The sequence below is a fragment of the Mixophyes fleayi genome, chromosome 3 (genome assembly GCF_038048845.1).
Source record: "Mixophyes fleayi isolate aMixFle1 chromosome 3, aMixFle1.hap1, whole genome shotgun sequence".
Classification (NCBI taxonomy): Eukaryota; Metazoa; Chordata; class Amphibia; order Anura; family Limnodynastidae; genus Mixophyes; species Mixophyes fleayi.
This window is the reverse complement of record NC_134404.1, coordinates 259639606-259659672: the sequence shown is the minus strand read 5'-3', so window position 1 is coordinate 259659672 and position 20067 is coordinate 259639606. Positions and strand designations below refer to the sequence as shown.

Here is a 20067-nt window from a genome sequence, read left to right as displayed (position 1 = left end):
TTTTGTTCATGAAAATGTTAATATAGATTTGGTAAGGGAAACACACACAAAACTGCATCTGCACACTTTCATTTCCATATCTGTATTTGATGTTTCACACATTAAGATATATGCAGCCTTAAGTCAAGCATATCGATGCATCCAGAGCAAAGATGATGATCATCATCATATTCATGTCTCAAAATTGCACCCAGCTAATGTTGTAGCTGACATATGAGCAACCTAGATGCATTTTAAACATATCCGCTTAATCTGCTTCTGCATGCTTTTACTGTACTTAGTGGGAATGTTGGGGATATCTAATAGTGCTGTACAGTGCTGGGTAGCCCTCTGGGGCTGTGATAACGTCCCCCAGCATGGCCACACCCTCTTCCCTGTCGAAGCCTTGCATATTGGGAGGTATAGCTTGTACGTTTCTCCAAACACAAGAGGCTGCAAGAACACACTATATGTGACTCTTAATACGTTGTGCGCAAAGTAACAATTTTATGTCGAGACACATATTTACCCAGCACACTAATACATATACATTAGTTAAGTTGCCAAAAAGTGCAAGTGTATATTTGGATAGGCCTGTTTGCCTCTGTCAGGTAGAAGGGCCTTACAGGGTTAATTTAGAAAGCATTTTTTTTTAAAGGGCTGCATATATGGTCCAGATTTATAAATGATAGAGATGTGTGCTAAAATTTAACTTGTCCTATTATCATATAAGCAAGTCTAAATAGTGTCTTTCTGCTTGCCTCTGCAGTGGGTCACGCCATTCAGGAAGCCCTTCATCACAGTGTCCTAAAAGTAATGGAACTTTGGATACTTCCACAGAGTACATTGTTCCTCATGCCAATGCACAGCAGAAATCTGTATCAAGATCCTTCCAAAGACAAGGAGCTGTAAACAAATATGTAAGTGGATGGAAAAATGACGAAGACAGTCCTCCTCCGGAGGTGTGTGATATTACAGAATGTCAAAGGTAAGAAATATGAAATTATGAATTTAGTGTAATTTTATTACTTTGATTCATTCACATTAATTTTATGAGTGCTGTACAGATATGTACCAGTGTATTGACTAGGGATATTTCATGTAGACATAACAGCTTCAAATACCAAACATACAGTCAAGTAAATAAATATTGGGACATCGACACAATTCTCATATTTTGGGCTCTATACACCACCACAATGGATTCAAATAGGGCCATCTTTTGAATTGTTCTCTAGTTACAATATTGAAAGCACTTTTAAAGTTGTCCAACAATGATCATTGATATAAATGCACATGCCCATAAACAAACCAGCAATGTCCAATTCATCTTCAAGCACAAAGAACGGGGAGGGGAATGGTTATATGCATGTAGTCAATTTACAGTAAGGGCGTGCCAAGCTCGAGCGTATGCAGCAGCGTCTGATTAAAGTACATGTTTTTCAATTGTATAACCTGCACCAGCTACTGGTCAGGTGTAAGTGCCGAGTGATAGTGATGACGGTCACTTATACATGCTACAACATGTATTTGCAGACAGAAGCAACTGTACAAATGCATTTTATGTACACAAGACATTCATAACATTTGATTAACATATTTCATAGAGGGGGATAAAGGGAAAAAAAATAGATTTATTTTTTTTACGGTTTTTCATTAATGACTATTTTATTAACAGGTGAGAAGAATTGTAATACTTTTTTTTATATGCGTTCTCCTGGGACTTTATATTCCACATATGTATTTAACATGTCCTGCAGCATATTGTCTGTCAAAGTAGAGCATGCCAAGAGACATAGCTTCAGATCCACTTGTAGTTGAGTACAGACATACATATGCCCAATTTACATGCTTTTCTTTTTTTAACACACACGTTTGTTTTGCGATTCTTGAATAATCAGGCCCATATCCTTTATTTACTCCTCTCTCCCTAACTTAGTTGGGTACAATCTACAGGAGATGTGTATTTATAATCGCAATGGAGTTATAAAAATCCTGGATGCTATTATTGGGGGATTTATCATACACTATAATCTCCACTAAACTTCTGACATTTTCTGGAGCATAACTGACAATTAGGATTACTGCAGGTTTTGATACCAGTTCTTCTTTTAAACACTTTTTACATCTTTGATTGCGCATTCATTATATGTATTTTAAATATTTTGCTTCTTTGCACACACTAATATTTTAACTGATTTAATAAAGATTATTAAGGTTTAACTGATGTTCTTTTTCCAAAAATGCACCGGGAGAAAACAACTGCTTTCTTTCTTCTATGTAGATATAGAAAACATGTGATTCTCCAGCTTTTGAGAAACTATATATCCTAGAATGCATTTTCTTGGACCTGCTGTTCCAACTGTTGAGCTATGAGTCGTACAAGACTGGTAGTATAAAAATAAATGAAAAGTTAAAAAAACAAAGCAGCCCTTTTTAAAGTAAAGACGATAATTTCCCAATTCACAGAGACCCGGGTCACCCACTTTTTTTTTATGTCAGTAGCACTTCGCCCTCTACTAAACCCATCAGCCAAGTACTGAACAGGCCACAGGAGACACTTGTACATGGTTTGCCCCATATTGTGTATTTTCCCAAAATCATGGTGCCAGTCCAGGTTGACTAGTGTATAGCCGTAGTGTATTTGTAAATTTCTGCGATCATCTCACCCTACAACCTGTCCAGGCGGCCCTATTCCCTCCCAACTTCTCCGCTCCCTCTCCACCACTGCATGCCCATCTCTAGCTCACATCTTCAACTTGTCTGTCTCCACTGACACATTTCCATCCTCCTTTAAACATGCGCTCATCTCGCCAATTCTAAAGAAGCCATATCTCAATCCAGACTCTCTCTTCAACTACCGCCCTATTTCTTTCTCCCCCTTTGCCTTCACACTACTATAGCAAATAGTGTACAAACACCTCTCTTATAATAGCTACTATTGAACTGCTCCTTTAGTGTTTCTACCTGTGGCACATTCTCCCCTCCACTCCCATTATCTGTTGGGGTCCCACAAGGCTTTGTAATTTACTTTTTTCATTTTACACCTCTTCTTTTGGGGCACTTATTCGCTCAATCGACCTCCAGTACCACCTCCATACTGATGACACCCAAATATATATCTCTTCCCCTGACCTCTCCTCTTCTTTATTATCTCATGTCACCAACTGTCTTTCTGTTATCTTCACAGGGATGTGCCAATGCTATCTAAAGCTCAACATGTCCAAAACAAAGCTTAACATCTTCCCTCCAGCCAGAGTCAACACCTCCCCTCAAATCTTCCTCACTGTCAATAACAGAATTTCCTCAGTCTCCCAAGCCCACTGCTTTGATGTTACACTTGACTCTGCCCTCTGCTTTATTCCTCACATCCAGACTCTCTCTCAGTCCTATCGACTCCACTTAAAAACATTGCCAGAATATGCCATTTTCTTGGTCAACATGCTACCAAAACTCTTATCCATTCTCTCATCTTCTCCTGTCTTGACTACTGCAACCTCCTGTTTTCTGATATTCCCAAAGCCCAGGTATCCAGCAGCAGCATTTAGGATGGACTGAAGTGTGAAGACTGATCTTCCTCATTGTTTCACATCTGCTGCACCATTTTGTAATTCCCTACGCTGACTCCCTGTGTTCTCCAGGATCCAATTCAAATTACTCAGCCTTACCTACAAAGCCCTCAACAACACCACCCCCTTCATACATCTCAAATCTCATATAAAAATACTCTCCCTCCTGCCCTCTTAGTGCTACCTCTGACCTGCTCCTTATCTTGTCTCTGGTAACTACCTCTCACTCCCGCCTGCAAGACTTCTCCCATGCTACTCTTCACTGTTTTATGTATGTCTTGTTTTCCCTTTGCTTAGCACTGTGGCACCTTAAAAAGCTATGATAATAAGGGTTTTATACCCTGTATATGTAACTCAGGGAAACTAGAGAAATGGTGACCTTTTTGTGTTTGCTGATTTATCCAACCACCAGCTCACCAGAGTGTCTAGAAAGCTTTTTATTGTTGGGGCTTTTTGTAATTAGTACAGGCGGGGTATACAAGGAACTTTCTGGCTCCTGCCATTACACAGAAATGTAAGAGCTGGTGTCATTGACCAGCTTTCTTGTGAAGGAGCTGATTATGTGAAGTGTACCTGTGCCTTGGTATTGTTTATTCCTGTCCCTTCTCAGTTTCCATGGCCACAGATATATGGGTGCCATTCAAATCCCCATTATCAATGATGAGCAAGTGATGCAACTGCTAAGGCGGTCAGTATACCACATAATAAATAAATAAATAAATATATATATATATATATATATATATATGTATGTATGTATGTATGTGTGTATATATGTATGTATGTGTGTATATATGTGTATATATATATATATATATATATATATATATATATATATATATATATATATAATTTAAAAAATTTTATACACACACACATACATGTTAACAGCAGTTGAACAGTGGTCAGACGGTCCTGAGATGGAAAGATAGGTCTATAAATATATTTTGTGACCGTGTCAGGGGAATGCAGGGTTTTCATTTTAACTGGCCTCAACCAGTTTTATTAGTACAATCAAAGTAATCAAAACAAAAATAAAAATCTTGCCTGTCCGGTACTTATGTAAACATTTGTGGAGACCCTCTCTCCTGTGCAGGAACTTATGTCCAACACACAAATCATATACATATCTTATTGCTCACCATAGCAGAGCCTCTCAAGAGGCAACCAACCTCCTCCTCAGACAGAGTTTGAGGGAAAGCTGCAGCCTTTTACAGCCATCACTCAGGTGCAGCTCCTAATTAGTCTGCTGTGAGCCTGCAGACCAGTAGACCAGGATTGGGCCTTTTGCATGGAGCCCACCCTGCTCTCTCCATACAAAACACCAGGGACCCTTAACTGCTTTTCCTGAAGCCGAACACACTCTTTTGGATGTTGCTTCCATTACAGAGTAATCTCCCTAGGTTTAAAAGCATGCAAGTCAGACAGCCTGGGACATGAATACCTGCCATACAAACCAGTGACTCTGTCACAAAATATCTCAAGTCAGCCATTCCCATCATTGTTCCTCACTGTAATATTGTCTTGATCGCATGCTAACTTCTGGTTGTAATCCATCTGTGACCATGCATGCTTTAATATAATGTCTATCATCAACCATAGAGTATACGTTAAATGTTCAATAAACATTTATAAATGTATATGTAAGTAATTGGCCATATGTTATAAGCTTATGGCCACAATCACTTAGTTCACATGCATCTATTAATATCATATTCTCCGATCCTGTCAGAGAGGAGTTTGTGTATATTGTACAATTAATCCTAGTATGTGCTGATATTTATAAAAGTAATTAAACTAGCGCAGGCTATTTTGATAACTATAATAATCAGTATGGTTACTAATGGATGTGATCATAATATGCACATGCACATATCTGTATTATTTTGGTTGGTCATGCCGGCGATTAGGGTACAAGATCATCAGGGCATTGATGACAGGGCAGCTGCAACCATATTGAGGTGTCTCAACACCCAGAATATCAGCATGTACAACATAGGCAAAAAAATGTGAACATAGTGAATAGTATCCCATCAGTGACTACTCAAATCCGCATAGCAAATAGATAAATAAATCTCTGGATATATGTATTCCTAGACCTCTTCTCAGGTAGAGCATCTGCAGAACCTTTCTATAAATATCTTAAGAAGTTACTAATAATACATTAATAAGCATATTGATGTAAGCCTATAAATCACAGTCAATAGCAGTTTATCATGACAGCATAGCTATGCTCGAGATAAAATTAATACAGAATTACTGTTCAATCAATTGACATAACAATCAATATCTGCCTGCAAACTGCTGCAAACTTAGTATTAACAGTAGAATGAAAAACAAAATGTTCATGATACCAGTATGACCTAAACTTATGCCAAAATCCATATATCAAACTCTAGTTAGTTCTATGAACTGATAAAATACAGGAAGCAAATTGTAGTTGTTAATACTTCTGTAATATAATAAGCTTACATGCTTAAGTACATTGTCCACGATATTATCAATCTCTATAGTAGATTCAATCTTTGTGATCTCAGCCATTGTTTTACTCACTTCCCTTGATTCCTCAATCACTAGTAGAATCTAGCGAATATTTATTAAGTATCGCTATCCAACAACAACAGAAATTAGCATTTTATATGCCAATTGTGGGGGTGTTTCTAATGCGGAAGCTTACAATATCATGTGAGCTTTGTAGCAATCATATAATGGTATGTAAACAGGGGCAAACACAGGATTTGTAGAGGGGGGGTTTCCACACCACGCCACCAGTGGGCGTGACCAGCATGCATGGGGGCGTGGCTATAATTTTAGGCAGTGCTCGGCTGCTCTCCAACTCTTCCTATCCCCATAATATATATGGGCAATGCTGCATGCACTACTGTTAGGTGCACGCAGCTCTCCGCAGCTGATGTTTAATATGCTCATAATGTCAGGGTGCAGAATATTGTTGACATCAGCTTCTTTAAACAAATGGTTACATTCCCACAAAAAAACAGATGTTTTAAATGAACAGAAATGTGTAACTTGCAGATATATGCAAACCTTTCCATCTTTCCATCATCCCCATTATGGTAGTAAATTTCCACTTAAGCATTACCTCACCTGTATTACAATGTTTGTAGTTTACATCCTTTGATGCCCCTGTGGCTTAACATATCTCTGAAAGACAGAAAGAACAATAAAAAAAAATGTCCAAGTCCTTTCATATATTAAAAAAGAAGGATGCAGTGAACATTCTGTGGAAAACCATTTTGTGTTAATCATGGCTTCATTACTAACACTTTGCTATATGGTACTTGGTCATGATCCATACCCACCAGCAGGGCAGACAGAATAAAGTCGCTATTACAACAAGAAGAAAGAATGACATTTGATTTACAACTCTAACCCTGAATGGGATAAATTAACAATTCTCACTAGCATTCTTCCTCTGATTACTCTTTTAACCAGTTACGGTTTGACTATTCTTTTTTAATTCAGTCAGTGAGATGTATGAGAATATCCTTAGTTCTGTTATTTTTAAAGTGTAACACTCAGAATCACAAAGATAGTAGTGTACTAGGAATGACAAACTGATCTGAAACTATGAGCGTCAATATTAAATGACCAACAGTGATTAGATGAAACTTCTTTAAATAGTAAACCCAAGAGATGAACGGGTTGAAGTATGATTGAGCAAAGACATATGTCGGAGGCACAATTTATCACATGCAAATGCTGATGAGACGGCAATAAAACATTTAAAAGCTATGGGGCCTATTTATTAAGCCTGTTACCGCATGGTCTAGGTATAATTTAGTATATCCTACCTATTTAACAAAGGCCTAATGAATGAGATATCATAGCTATCTCCTGTATTAGGCTAAGTATCGCATTATACTGCATAATTCTCAATGGGGACTGCATTCTGGCCATTAATGACTCTCAGTCAGATCAAGGAGTTGTTAGTAAAGTCGCTGGGACTTATCGGTTGTGCTGTCCCAGCATGATTGTTTAATAAATAAGATGTGATAAGGGATGATAATTGACGGGGGAGGGGATGTAACCATTAATAAATAGCCCCATATATAATTTAAGGGCATTGAGTATGCAGTCTGAATATTAGCTATATGCCTTGTCATATATTTGTATGAATAGCCATTGAAAGCACACATATAAAATTTAACAAAAGACATGTTGCTCTAAATTATTCGATTTTACAACTTGTGAAAAACAAAGGTTTACCTAGATTGACATGGGACGAATCTTACATCAGAATCTTTGCTTATATGATTAGAATTTATGGGTCACCACTCTGACATGTACTACAGTTTTTGTCTAAATGAACATACCCATATATTGAAATTTAATCAGTGATATAGACGAGTACTATTGATGGGAATTAATTTGTAAACTGATTTATTTACATATGACTTAAGTAAGTAAGTCACTGTCACTTTCAAACAATAAGAATAAATCTTTCATTATTATGATGACTGAAATATGTTATAATGTTGCCTACATTATAATAATTAACTGGAGAATGCAAGATAATTTGGGTCCTGTTTCATAAGATCCTTAATACTTTATCAGAATTCAACTGATTAAGACAACATTAATTCTGTCAGCGTAACTGTTTTTAGAATTTTAATATTTTGCTTTTTAGATATATATTTTTATGGGTATGAAATAAAAGTTAATTTTAAATTTTATGATTTTTTTTGTCCAGGTGGGTCTTTCAATCTGCTGAATAGATTCAACATATGATCCTAAACACTGTACCTCATAAAACAAACACCCTAGGAATACCCCATATAAAACTATACACTTTTTCTTCCTGATGTTGCATCTCTAGATGTGTTCAGCTCAATATAAGGATGGAAATACACTATTTTTTGCATTTGCTCTTTGTAAGAGTAATTTACGCCTATTTTGCGACTGACTCAGTATTGTTATGTAAAATAGAGGCTTTATTGTTGCTAATTGTAACAATATCATGTTGTGAAATTTGGTAAATACAATTCTAGAACGTTATCTTCATATGTTTTCTGTGCAAAAAAATTGCATTGAAACATATATTTTTTTATATGCAATATGTTGATTCCAAATATGTTACTATGTTAAGTAAAATTAATATATTCATTACTTGATACAGTGAAGAAGCCCTGCCTTTGTCAAATTCACTGCACAATTCAACAATGGAAGCAGAAAGTGAGAGACAACATGTCCTGTCAAAAGACCTTGAAGAAGGAAGAGGAAAGGTTGGCAATGTTAATATGATAAAAACTGCAAAGGCACTTAAATGGTGTTTGTAATATATGAATATTTAGTTTGCTGTCATGCAAGAGAGCATAATTAATAAACATGATAAAAAAAAATAGTATATGTGCTATACCTACAATTTAAAATGCTTTTGCGTTGAATAATTATTTTCCAACTTTAGTCTTCATGCTAGTTTGCATCACAAAGAGTCATGAGGTTGGTACTATGGGCCTGAGTCATTAAGGAACATATCTTTTTTTTTTGTGTGCGTATTGTACACAATTCCCTTCTGCGCATGCCCAGAACGAGGACACTCATTCGTCAACAAAAGCAAATCTGCTGCGTGTGCCAACGCAAATGACAATTCCGATGGTCTACGATTTCAGGGAGTGAACATGGCGGGGAAGGGGTGTGTGCCCATACTTGTTGCATGAACTCAAGCGAATTCAGCCATGTCTAACTCCTGAGTCAGTATCATATGCATGCTATAACATGTGTCTGCAATCAGAGCAACTGTAAAAATGTGTTTTATGTACAGTAGACATTAAGGACAGCCTAACTCTAATGTTTATCAACGGAAAAAAATTATATTTTTTTTATATATATACAATTTCCATTTCTAATCATAAATGACTATTATTGACAGGTAAAATTAGTTGATTAATATTCAGTAAATTGCACAGTAGTAGTAATGCAAACAACAGTAGAAGTATGGAGGTTGTCACTCAGTAACAGTAATGCTTAATATAACAACTATTAGTTGTACCCAGTAATAGCAGCAGCAGTAATATGCCTAACAATACACACCCTCTCACTGTCGCCTCCTTGTATGCCCTAATATTAGATTTCCATCTATGGTCATCATTAGATATTCATGCTCTACCAAACTCTGGGGTGTGTTACTCCAACTACTGCCCTGGTAGGACCACTTGAAAAGCTTTAGCAGCAGGAAGACTTATGGAGCAAGTCAAGATTCAAATACTGTTCAGGATGGAGATAACGGCCAAGTGTACAGATATATTATGATGATAATGACACCATCCTTAGTGATAGAGGTAGTGACTCCTAGTCAGCACTTTCCTGAAGAGAGACATGGACTGCACCATACCTTGTTTCCTGACAACTATAAATGAAAATAAACACTTGAAAACTGAATAAATCCACTTGGATGTTTGAGCAGTCTAACCAATTGGGGAGAGGGGGTAGGCTGTACTGAGTCTGTCAATGGGTCTAGTTTTGGCAGGGGTAGAGGTTCCAGGAGTGTACCCTATTTCTTCCCTGGCTGTTCCAAGGGGTATATCTCTCTTGTTCACGATACATGCAAATTTATAATACAGCATCATTAGATATTAATAAATATCAACAGGGGTAATTCTAGCTATAGGGAGCAATGCAGTATCTTAAACTAAAATTCAATCAATATATAACAATACAATATGCAGTAAAATAGCTGTTTCAACACAGTAACTTTTAGCACTGAAGAATGCCATAGGAACTGCATACAAAGACAGGCTCACAGAGGAGAACCCTGTGAGAACTTACCTGCTCCACGCTCCAGCTCCTGATCGCGACACCCACTTTGTTTACAGTCATGGCCAAAAGTTTTGAGATTGACACAAGTATTGGTTTTCACAAACTTTGCTGCTTCATTGTTTTTAGACCTTTTTGTCTATGTTGTCAGATGTTGCTATGGTATACTGAGGTAAAATTACAAGCATTTAATAAACGTCAAAGGCTTTTATTGACAATTACATTAAGTTTATGCAAAGAGTCAATATTTGCAGTGTTGACTGTTCTTTTTGAAGACCTCTGCAATTCGCCATGGCATGCTGTCAATCAAATTCTGGACCACATATTGACTGATGGCCACCCATTCTTGCCTAATCAATGCTTGGAGTTTGTCAGAATTTGTGGGTTTTTGTTTGTCCACCCGCATCTTGAGGATTGACCATAAGTTCTCAATGGGATTAAGGTCTGGGGAGTTTCCTGAAATTGGACCCAAAATTTTGATGTTTGATCCCTGAGCCACTTAATTATCACTTTTGCCTTATGACAATGCCTTTTCCATTATGCTGGAAAAGGCATTGTTTGTCACCAAACTGTTCTTGGATGGTTGGGAAAAGTTGCTTTTGGAGGATGTTTTGGTACCATTCTTTATTCATGGCTGTGTTCTTAAGCAAAATTTTGTGAGTGCACTCCCTTGGCTGAGAAGCAACCCCATACATGAATGGACAAAGGATGCTTTACTGTTGGCATGACACAGGACTGATGGTAGCGCTTACCTTTCCTTCTTCAGACAAGCGTTTTTCCAGATGCCCCAAACAATCTGAAAGGGGATTCATCAGAGAAAATGACTTCACCCTAGTCCTTAGCAGTCCAAACCCTGTACGTTTTGCAGAATATCACTGTCTCTAATGTTTTTCCTGGAGAGGCTTCTTTGCTGGCCTTCTTGACACCAGGCCATCCTCCAAAAGTCTTCGCCTCACTGTGCCTATAGATGCACTCACACCTGCCTGCTGCCATTCCGGAGCACGCTCTGCACTGGTAGTGCCCCGATCCCGCAGCTGAATCAACTTTAGGAGACGTCCTGGCGCTTGCTGGACGTTCTTAGGCACCCTTAAGCCTTCTTCACAACTATTGAACCTCTCTCCATGACGTTCTTGATGATCCAATAAATGGTTGATTTAGGTGCAATCTTACTAGCAGCAATTTTCTTGTCTGAAAAAGCCTTTTTTGTGCAAAGTAAAGCTGACTGCACGTGTTTCCTTGCAGGTAACCATGGTTAACAGAGGAAGAACAATGATTTCAAGCACCACCCTCATGTTAATGCTTCCAGTCTGTTATTTTAACTCAATCAGCATGGCAGAGTGATCTCCAGCCTTGTCCTCGTCAAAACTCTCACCTGTGTTAACGAGAGAATCACTGACTTGATGTCAGCTGGTCCTTTTGTGGCAGGGCTGAATTGCAGTCGATATGTTGTTTTTGGGATAAAGTTGATTGGCATGGCAAAGAGGGACTGCAAATTTCTCTTGCCTTGTCTGACTACAATTCCTGCTTAACCCTGGTACCACACTATCAATGTGTCCGACCCATCTTGTTCCTTCACCACGCCTCCTGGCTTACCCCAAATACTGTGGTGGCTTACTGATTAGCACTTCTGCTTCACAGCACTGGGGTCATGAGTTGGATTCCCGACCATGGCATTATCTGTGTGAAGTTTGTATGTTCTCCCCGTGTTTGCGTGGGTTTCCTCCGGATGCTCCATTTTCCTCCCAAACTGCAAAAACATACTGGTAGGTTAGTTGGCTGCTATTAAAATTGCCCTTAGTCTCTCTTGGTCTGTGTGTGTATGTTAGGGGATTTAGATTGTAAGCTCCAATGGGGCAGGGACTGATGTGAATAAGTTCTCTGTACAGCGCTGCCAAATTAGTGGCGCTATATAAATAAATCGATGATGATGATGTCTGTGTACCAGACCTGGCTTGTTCATTAACCATGTTTTCTGGATTATCTTTTGTACCGAGTACCTCTGTGTGTATTCGACCTGGCTTGTTATATTGACCTTGCCTCCTGTACCTTCCTGTGTTTATAGTACCTGTGTATTGGAACTGGCTCTTCTCCTGACCTCACTGGCAGATTCCTGTTAGAGGTATACCTTTGGTAAACTCGCTAATAATTTTACAGATCTTTTGGGAAGCAGAGTTATTCCTAAATGCAATTCCGGATTACCTCTCCTTTGTATCCAGCTGCATCCATCCATCTACTTTCTATCACATCAGGGGTCTACCCTATGGGCCACAATCTGCAGACTCCTGGCAGCACATTCTATCCTGCCTTGCAGCGGTTCCGTGCCTTGGGAAGGCCTGCGCCAATCCTGTTTGATAGTTTCATTCAAAACTTGTAATTCCCACATTGCTCTTGGAAATTTCCTTGGCTCTTAGTGCTATTGATCAATCCATGGATTCTATTAAGTTTACATCCATTTTGATTATGCTGAAAATTGGAAGTTTACATAAGGAACACATTTATTTATTTGTGCTTTCTAAAGCTTTTAACCCACTATTTCTTGGCCTGTCTTGTATTCAAAAGTATATTCCCGTCTTGCACTGGAATTCTTAATTTTTTTTTTCCTGAAGGATGTTGCATCCGCCTGTGACATATAAGGAAATTCTCTCAGCTCTTCCCTATGTGAAAACCCTGCCATCTCACCATCCTTATGATTATGACCCTGACTTTGTTCCTGGTACTTCTCCACCTTGGGCCAGATACATCCACTATCCATTCCTAAAACCAAAGTGTTACAGTGATGCTTGGGGAGAGAACCCCTTGGTTGTGGTAACTATCAGATACAAACCACGCCTGGCCAAAACAATTATTCCTGAGATGATGAGGCCTAAGGGACAAACTGTTTTTGACGAGTTGGAGAACATAGAGTTGAGAAGAACAAAGCCGAAGTCAATGGAATAGAGAATGTAGAATCACAAGGGACAATGCCAAAATTAATAAACAGGCAAACAATACAAGACATTTTGAAGCACCTGCAGAGAAACAAAATTCCAACTGCTCCTGCAATGATTGGTAGGAGTGGGGGGTTTATGAAGGCTGCATACAGGTGAGGTCTCTTAGTCATAATTATCTTGACCTTTAGCAAAATGCTGATTGCTGTAAGTGAAAAATAATGTGCAGTTGTCAGTGTTGACAATGCAATATAACCTGTTGTCTATAGCTGGTATTGCGGTGGATCCTCACACGTTGCCTTTGAGAGTATGCTGCCACCTGTCGTCTGTATCTTGTATTGTTCTGTATCCGCAGTCCATGCAATTTCTGCATATATTAGAAAACTTGAAAAGGGGTTAAAAAATCTCACTCTTCCAGCTCAGTGGATAATTGTGCTTTAGGCACTCTATATGGTCCCAGTTCTACTGGTGGTCAGCTTCCCACACCATATTCTGGCTACCCGACCAAACAGACACCCGTTGTGTGGACCCGGACGCTGGACTGCAACCTGTGGCTGCTCCGACATGCCTGAGGCCTGTTTTGCACCAGACGCTGCAGCCTCAGGTTGGCGCCGACGGAGCCTGTAAAAATTTAGGAACCACCTGCCTTGTCAGCCCCTCACGACTAACTAATCCGCATCGGGTACCTCCGCTTTCTGTACCCTCGCCTGCTACAGCACAGAATATTCGGGACACAAGGTGGCTATTTCCAGGGCGCAGAACCTGGCTTTACCATCCACTGCCTTTCCGGCACTGTCTGCACTGGCTGCAACTACCTTGCTTCTGTCTCCCTGTGGTCAACACCGGCTGACAGACCCTCATGCCCGACTTTGCAGGCCATCCTAGCCCACCGCAGCTGATGCTGCCCTCTCTCCACAGTCCACTAAATTTCCAGTTGCTGCATGCATGCCTGTTTCCCACTCACTAGAAGTTACTGCACTAAGCTGCTGCAGTTTTAATCACCTTGAAGAAGGTGAGAGATCTATTCTCTCGCACCACAGGGTATGCCTGCATCTCCCTCAGGCACTCACCAGCTACCTTGCAGGAGGGATTGCTGGATCCAGACACCCAGTTCTGCACACAAGCACACCAACAATCATATCCACAGAACCTGGGGGGGTCTCTTTTGCATCAACCGGTGATATCCAAGGGCTAATGTGAGTACCAGTTTTTAGTGGCCTGCCCCTAAACTGTACACTAAAGATCTCCATCACAGTCCGAACAATTCTTTCTTTCCTACTGGTTGGAGGCAAAAGTCTGAACTCTGCTGCTCCCAAGTACTTATACCTAGAATTACACCCCACTCTGCAGTTTTAAAAGGTACTATCAATAACCAATATTGCTAGACGACAGATATCCTCGAAACACCCCAGGTCCTATTGCTTGGGACAGTATCACACTTTTGCTCCTAGTACCACCTCAGATATCCCAGTTGCTTGCGTTGTGTCTCAAACCAATAAATATATTCGTGGGCCTGGACTCAGGCACTTTACCATCCCACTCTGCTCAAACAACCACCAGAATTCTTGAAATAAGCCACATGGCTCTTTACTCCAAATCGTGCTTACACACTACATCCTGCAGCAGTGACATCGAACAGCCTCCTGGCACACCAAACTGCCACGTAACCCTACCCTAGTGCGACCATTAGAGAAGTGCACCTAATCTTCTCCAACTCCAATCAATTCTCCACTTACAGCTTTCTTTGGCTTTGATCCTTGAGAGGAAATGCCTGATGTCAGCGTAATGTGACACCGGGCGAACCTTGCCTATCCAGAGCAACGTTCTAACTGCATGCTTACTCACAGTTCCTGAAACAAAATACTACACCCATACTGTCTCCATGATGTAGAAAGCCTACACCCGTCAGAAGCAATCAGCTAATGCCAAGATTACTCATCACTTTCAACGCCAGGATAAACATCTAACCTCTAACCTCAATTCCTTCCCCTTCGTTCCCACCGGGAAGCCTGTGACGAAGATTCAGCCATAGAAGAGGTACCAGCTACCAAACAGGACATTATGGACCTTCGCACCCTCTTGCTAGATCTGAAAACCTCCCTTACCACTGAATATCAGAAAACAATGGGAGATCTGAGGAAGGACATTGCAGACCTTGACCAACAAACATCTGTTCTTGAGAACCAAGCCTCGCAACATCAATCCTTCCAAAACTAAAAAAAAAGTCAGCAGAGAGTTAGAGTTTTTAAAGGACAAAAATGAGGACCTCGAAAACTGAGAACGCAGAAACAAACTTCGCATTGTTTCAGATATGGAACCATACCTACTGCGGCTTTTTATCCACTTGGTTCCCGCTTTGTCAGACTCTCAAATAATCATTGAGCATGCTCACAGAGCTCTCCAACCCAGGCCCAAAGACTCTGACCTCACCAGAGACATTATCATGAAATTTCCATCATTCAAGATCAAATTACTCTGGCCTCAAGGAACACCAGAGAAAAATGCAGTGCTGAAAATGTCTATAAATATAATAGGCCAATTAGTCTCACCATTCCATATATGTGCATGGATTATATCAGCTCTGGGAGCATTTTTTGAGGACAGAGTCTGCACTACAGGTCTATTTGTGACTCAAATGACTATTTGCATCAGATAACAGCACAATAGGGATCCGAGTGAATTTACCGGCACGATAGGTAAGCCCTGTCGACCGGTTCTTTCCAAGTGACCCCAGCTACTATACATATCTTTGCTTATTACCGTCCATATACACATTTTTGATAACTGTTCCTGCCATACATAATTACCATCAGACTGCCTATTTTTGGACAAGTTATCAGTGAGCCTTGGGACATTTTCTTTAAATTACTATCAATTTCTGGAGAAGTTTACATTTAATATATCCAATGCCTGTGTTATATGTTTTTATCTATTGGATTCATTTATTCCATTTTTTTGGTGTCTGGTTTGATATATCCATCTATTTTTTGTTTGGGATAAAGACTGTTGCTGCTTTGTTTGAACTGAATGCCTTTTTTTCTGTGGGCCCACAGTGATATACTAACAAAGATTTCCTAGGTAGTCATATATTGGTAGCGTTTTAACCTATTTATTTATCACCCAGACTGTTTATACTTATTTATATATGGTATTTTTATAGGGTTTTTTTTTTTCATTCTTAATATTTGATTATATATAATTTTATTTGTATTTGATATAATAAACATTTAAGTTTACTTTCTGATTGTGTGAGACCATCCTTTTTGTCTATCCTCCAGGACATTACTATTTATAGACATTTTCAGGGCTGCATTTTTCTCGTGTTTTGCCTTTGCATGTGAGGAGGGTTGTAGCCTCCTATGCAGCTGCTATAATTATTAGTACAATTTAATTTATCTGGGCACCATGAGAAGGTTTCCTTTTTTGTACCCTGTTTCTCAAAGAACACAAACTTTATCCACTTTGAAGGATCAAGGATACAGATTTTCCAAGACCTGTCTCCAATCACTGTAGCTAAAAGACGGGACCTCTGGGAAATTCCGCTTGTTCTGATCAGTGATATAAATGGGGATTTCCCTTTAGGCTTGTGGTGGAAATAAGTGGCCAGCAACACTCCATCCACACACACTTGAGGATGGAAGGAATCTCCTGAGAAGGTTGAACTTAAGCTCGCTTCATCAGAAACAACACTTGAAGCTCCTCCAACCTGAACTGGTCATATCCCTCATTATATACTTTGTTTGATACAATGTATGCTACATAATTTACAAATGTGCTTCACTTTTTTTATGAAGGGATGTGGTCAGGTCGCTAGATATTAGCTTTGGCATCCCTCCCGTGTTTACCAATACCTAACCTGTACCTGTTGTTGTTTCTGATCTTCTCTATGTCAGTATTTACCAATTAGTTATATGTTACTTACATATGAGTGTTCATGGTCAGGCCCCCTCGGCTGTTTCCGAAGTGGGATCTCAGGCACCTCATCCTGGATGGAATGGCCATCAATCACTAGGGTCCCAGGCTTTGCGACTTCCTGCCCACAACGGGATTCTACTACTACTACATTTGTCTTTTTATGTTCTTGGCTTTTAATCAAGTCCCCTGGTCCATATGAGGCTCTCCATCCGCCATCCGTGCCCCGACCTGTTTGCTCTATTACATATCTGAATACATTTCCATGTTTATTGTATGATTGGGGATTCGTGGCAGGGATTTCATGGAGGTTCTACAGTAGGGGACCTTAGCCCTCCACGGCCCCCTGAATTTTTGGTCGCCATGTTGGAGATCAACCAGGGGCTTCTTTTTTCCACCCTCAGGCTGGCCATGCCATGACTCCTCAGCCACAACCTTCTGAATCTATTATTCCTCTTGTCCCTTTTTCAATACATCATTGTTCTTTTTCCCTCAAAACTTTAGTTTTATTGTATTTACCCGAACTGTTATCTTTGTTCTTACAATGTTTTTTTAATGGCTCATGCACTTGTTTCTAAGGAGACTTCCCCTCATAATTTCTTGGCAGGCTAATCCTACGCCCCCCACCAATCAGGGATTACCTGCTTACATGATCTCTCTGTAACATACTCTTGAGACCCTTTGGTCTCAAGAGTATGTTACAGATATGTAGATAGATACCAGTCGCAACCGAGAGCCCTCCTACTTGGACTCCAGCTGACTGGACGGTCCCATAGTCTTAGGGGCACTCTTGTTCACTATTTTTCCTGATCTTGTTACCTCTCTATCACAAACCCCCCACCACCTCCTACACATCACACCTAGACACGCCATTCTAACTGGCCCCAATACTTGCTAGATTACCTGTATCCGGACATATCCCCAACTGGGACATATTCTTAGGTGCTGAATCATGCCTCTTAAACTCCTGTCCATTAACACCAAGGGACTGAACACTTCACAGAAGCGCTTCCTTCTTCATACTTATATTTCAAAACACAAAGCAGATATTGTTCTTTTGCAGGAGACTCACCTGAAGAAAGCTGGCCATCCATTGCTGTCCTCCAGGCATTTCTCCTCAGTCTACTATGCCAATCATGTCTCTAAACGTAAACATTATAGATGATCCAGAGGGACGCTCCCTCATCCTCCTAATATTAAGTTCGCAAATGTTTACGCGCCTAACCGATCGGGAATCCCTACCTCAGGAACTCACTCCCCGGGCTCTAAATTACTCAATCGGAACATGGCCGAGGCGGGTCTGTTCGATTCTTGGCGGGTGTTGTATCCAACGGCCAGGGACTACTCCTTCTACTCCCACCCCCATGATACCTACTCCAGAATCAATATGTTTCTTTGCTGTGCCTCCCTCGTTCCTTCTCTGATCTCTGCCTCTGTTCTTGTAACCAATGGTTAGATCATTCGGCCATTGAACTTCTTTTAAATCTTAATGTCTCTCCCACAAGTAGATCCTCATGGTGTATTAATAAGACCTTGCTAAAGATCCCTCAGGTCAAGGAACTGGTCACAAACAAAATTAAAGATTATTTTGACCTTAACTCACCTGAAGTTCAATACTCCACAATCTGGGAAGCACACAAGGCAGTAGTTATAGGAGAAATCATTAAATATGCCTCACATCGAAAAAAACAGCAATTAGAACAAATCGATTCCCTTTCATCCCGAATCCAGAGGTTGGAACAGATTCACAAGTGTACTCTATCCAGCTGGGCTCTTGGACAGCTGTCTCAGCTACATAGAGAAATGCATAACTCACAGGCGGAAAGACCGCCTGAGCCCTCGGCTAGTTGGAACAAAGGTTCTATGAGATGAGCTACAAATCTGACACTATTGGCTAACAAACTGAAATCCAAAAGGGCCATGCAGTCTATCCCGACGATCCGGTATAAAGGGGGCTGTGACAGGATGGACCACCTATGCCACCCTGTCTGTTGTTGCTGGGAACCGGCTGGGCTTACTTTGCCACCTTCCCTTCCGTTATTCTGAATACGCCCTTACTGCCGCAGTAGGAGGGGCCTGCTGCCTCCACTGAGCTCCTTTATGGCCCTCAGAACCACGTTCCTTCTGGGTAATTGTCACTGCTAGTGTACTCCTGTGCTGGTACACTTGGGCTGGTAACTCTGGACCTCTTACTATGGATCAGGGTTGCTGTGGATGGATCCCCCCTGGCCTATCACACTAACCAGAGCTGCAGTGTAGAGGGAAGAGCGGTGGTACTGGAGAGCTGGATCCAACCTCAGAAACAGCCGGAGAACGGATTAGATTTAGGGTCTAATCTGTAGGTCACAGGATTACAGCAATATTGAAGATGTATTCAAGCAGGTCTTTGAAGCAAGTGGTATTTATTTGCTCTCACACTGGTTTAAGGTACCAGGTGATCAGGTCAGAAGGAACATCAGAATGATACATTTCAGTGTACAGGACAGTGCTTTTTTTACAGATTTGGACACAGGCTATTTTTAGAATCAGGATGTAACTTGTTTGCCAAAACATAGATTTACATGCATTCCAAAGCTAGCAATATTTACACTTATCTGTGAAACTCTAGAAACTGTGATGTCCTGGATCTGGTTTTTAGACCCAGGGAATCTAGCAGCACATATTTAATTAAACATTCCTGTCTTCAAGTGAACCCTCAGACATCCAATCAACATGAATCCTTTCTTTAGATAGTCGCAGAATACACATTCCCAAAGAAAGGTACACATTCCCAAAGAAGGTACATTTCCTTACACCAAGATATACAATAGGCTTTCCAAACAAAGACTTATTGTATCAGATATATATATCAGAAATAAGGCATTTCCTCTAGAAATGTTAAAAGAGAAAAAGCTAATTTTCTACTC

General features: G+C 40.2%; 1 protein-coding gene across 4 annotated transcripts in view; it reads left to right on the top strand.

Moving 5' to 3' along the window:
• SIPA1L2 (signal induced proliferation associated 1 like 2) overlaps positions 1–20067 on the top strand; it is a 364597-nt gene that overhangs the window by 269747 nt on the left and 74783 nt on the right. For all 4 annotated transcript variants that reach the window (XM_075203505.1, XM_075203506.1, XM_075203503.1 and 1 more), the window contains 2 exons: positions 749–967; positions 8686–8791. In XM_075203505.1, coding sequence (XP_075059606.1) covers positions 749–967; positions 8686–8791 — 325 coding nt within the window. The remainder of the gene's footprint in view (positions 1–748; positions 968–8685; positions 8792–20067) is intronic.